This window comes from Cicer arietinum, unplaced genomic scaffold, assembly GCF_000331145.2.
Source record: "Cicer arietinum cultivar CDC Frontier isolate Library 1 unplaced genomic scaffold, Cicar.CDCFrontier_v2.0 Ca_scaffold_5763_v2.0, whole genome shotgun sequence".
Taxonomy (NCBI): domain Eukaryota; kingdom Viridiplantae; phylum Streptophyta; class Magnoliopsida; order Fabales; family Fabaceae; genus Cicer; species Cicer arietinum.
This window is the reverse complement of record NW_027339410.1, coordinates 2,443-5,112: the sequence shown is the minus strand read 5'-3', so window position 1 is coordinate 5,112 and position 2,670 is coordinate 2,443. Positions and strand designations below refer to the sequence as shown.

The window sequence follows — 2,670 nt, the reverse complement described above, 5'->3', positions numbered from 1 at the left end:
GACTTAAACTCTTTTGTTAGAGTTCCTCTCACAAATAGTTCGAAGGACGTCAACAAAATTCTTCTTTGATTAAAAAAAAAACTATATTTTTGTGAGAGGACCAATAAAACAATATCTACAAATAAAATAACAACACTAAGTTTATTCTTAAGAAAAGGGGACACTTCGTCAAAAAGAGGAACACTCTTTGCAAGCATCCTTTGAAATTGATCAAAATAATTCAAGAATTGTAACGAGTATTTATCGTTACGTCTAAAAATAAAAATAAAAATAATAATAATAAAAATAAAAAACCCTACTAATATTTTCCTTTGATAATCCTTTCATTAATAAATAGTATTTTTTTTTTCCTAAAAGAAACTCACCTAACATCAATCATGAGGACTAAAAATACAAAAACAATTAAAAAAAAATAAAAAAAAGTTAGTGTATTTGTATTTTCCATGAAAAGAGAGTGAAATCAGCAGATTGGGCCATCATGAAGCAAAGGCCTTGATTCTTTTACTAACTCAAAAGTTGTAGTACTATTTCGCACATCCACGTGGCAACGTCTCTTTAAATCTTCAAGCGTGTATAATCTGGGTTCGGGTCGGGCCATAACCCGAAGAAGCTCTTCAAATAGAAATTCATCGCAGGGTATAGCGAGTGGTCCATGGTTACGAAACCCGTACTCTTCCTCCGCTTGCATCAGAAGCTTCTTGAAGATCGGGTGATTCAAGTAACTAGCGCGCACAATGAACCTTTTCATGCTGGGTCCCACACACACCGCCACGTGTCCTTCCGGCACATCGTGCGCCGCTAATCGCGCTTTCTTACGCCATTGGAGAAGCATTTGTCGGAGTCGCACAATGCGCCGGATTTTGCTGCTGTTTCCGGTTGACGGCGACATTTTGGAATTGGAGAGAGAGAGAGAGAGAGAGAGAGAGAGAAGTTTTGTTTCGTTGTAATTGGAATATGTGAAAGGTATATATGGTTTTCGTCCAAGTTAAATGCCACTGGAGTTTAAGATAATTACGAGATTGTGTCATTTAGTTGTGCCTCTATTTCAATTATTTCAAAAGTAATGGAGATTGAGACAAATTTTTTATTTTATTTTATTGATATTTTACTATCAAAATTTTTAAGTAATTCTTTTACGATTTGATCTAAATGATTTTCGTAAAAGAATATGTAAATATATTTAATTTTGTAGAATTTTTTATTTCTTTTCGATTACAATTTTTTTTCTCAAATTATCTCCATCGTAGTCAAGTCCATGTGATGATGTGGAACCGAGTGAGAGGGACCATGTGGGCTTTGGTTGAGCCCACTAGTTTTATCTATCGATGGTGCTTTCTATATTTTTTTTTTCTTGAATGTCGATGATGCTTTCTTATCGTGCGTTACATTTCTGTAATGCAATGTACTAAGTCTACTTTGGGAAAGCTAAATTAAAGGTAATGTCAACTTTTTATCGCTAACAGTTTTTTTAATATTGTCAGGTTCTAATTATTTTTTAGTAAAAGAAATTCTAGTTTTTTCAATTTTAATGCTTTTTATATGAGTGTTATTTGGACACACATATGTAGATATCGTATATTGATACTGTATTAAAATATAAACACAGTTAATGTGTGTGTAAAACAAGAAAGCCGAAGAAAAAAATTTAAATGCAATTTTAATTTTTAATATTTTAACTCATTTGTATTTTTGATTTATCTATTTTTTATTTTATAATTTTAGTCTATTTATTTTAATTAATTTATAATTTCAATTTATTTATCTCTAATGATGTTAATTCATACTCATTATTTCTTAAAAACAATAAAATTGTTTATCAAAAAAGAAATTAAACTTCCCATGTGTTATTGTAATTTCCCATTTTTTATATTTTGCTTAAGTTTCAAAAGATCTTTTTTATTATTTAAAACATTTTATTTAATTTAAAAATAATAAAATTTAGTATTACTTTCACTTAATCATATTATTCAAGCAACATCATCAAAAATAATAGTCAAATTAATAGGTAGAACAAAATTACAAAATTACAAAATTAAAAATAAAAATATTAAAATTACGAATCAATTAAAATAAGAGATTAAAATTATGAAATTAAAACTACAATTCAGTTAAAATAAAATATCAAAATTTCAAATTAAAAATAGAAAGGATAAAATTACAAATCAGTTTAAATTGAAAAATAAATGTATATTTAAGTAAAAAAAAACAGTTAAAACAATGTAAACTATATTACAACCGTTTAGATACCAATTAAAAAAACATTACTCTTTTTATATTTGTTGTCTTGTTTTGTTATGCATGGGACTTTGGGTCCATTTATAGTGCCACCGCAGTTATATGAAGTGGAGATTAAACTAATTAAATATTTACTAATGTAATATAACGTGAGAGAAAAGAGATAATTTACGTGATTACATCCATTTATAATGCGAGTTTGACCTCTGCAAATTTTGAAATGGACACTACAAATTGTACGAACCATACATACTGATGAGTACTATGGAAGCTCTGAAAAGCTCTATTCAAATTTGGAAGATAGTTGAAAAAAAAGGAATAATTTATCGGATTTCTCTTACTTGAAAACAGATAATTTTTTATAAGAAAAAATTAGTGTCTATATGAGCCTTTGTCTTATTCTCTTTTTCTTTTATTTCCAGAAATCGACTGTGA

At 28.4% G+C, this 2,670-nt stretch overlaps 1 protein-coding gene across 1 annotated transcript; it reads right to left on the bottom strand.

Moving 5' to 3' along the window:
- Positions 1-460: 460 nt before the first annotated feature.
- Positions 461-889, bottom strand: LOC101494163 (indole-3-acetic acid-induced protein ARG7-like). Its single transcript, XM_004517244.4, has one exon. The coding sequence runs from the start codon at positions 887-889 to the stop codon at positions 461-463; it is 429 nt and encodes a 142-aa protein (XP_004517301.1).
- Between the last annotated feature and the right edge of the window lie 1,781 nt (positions 890-2,670).

Excerpts from the sequence above, each read along its gene's own strand:
- LOC101494163 (XM_004517244.4), bottom strand. The coding sequence starts at position 889 with ATGTCGCCGTCAACCGGAAACAGCAGCAAAATCCGGCGCATTGTGCGA.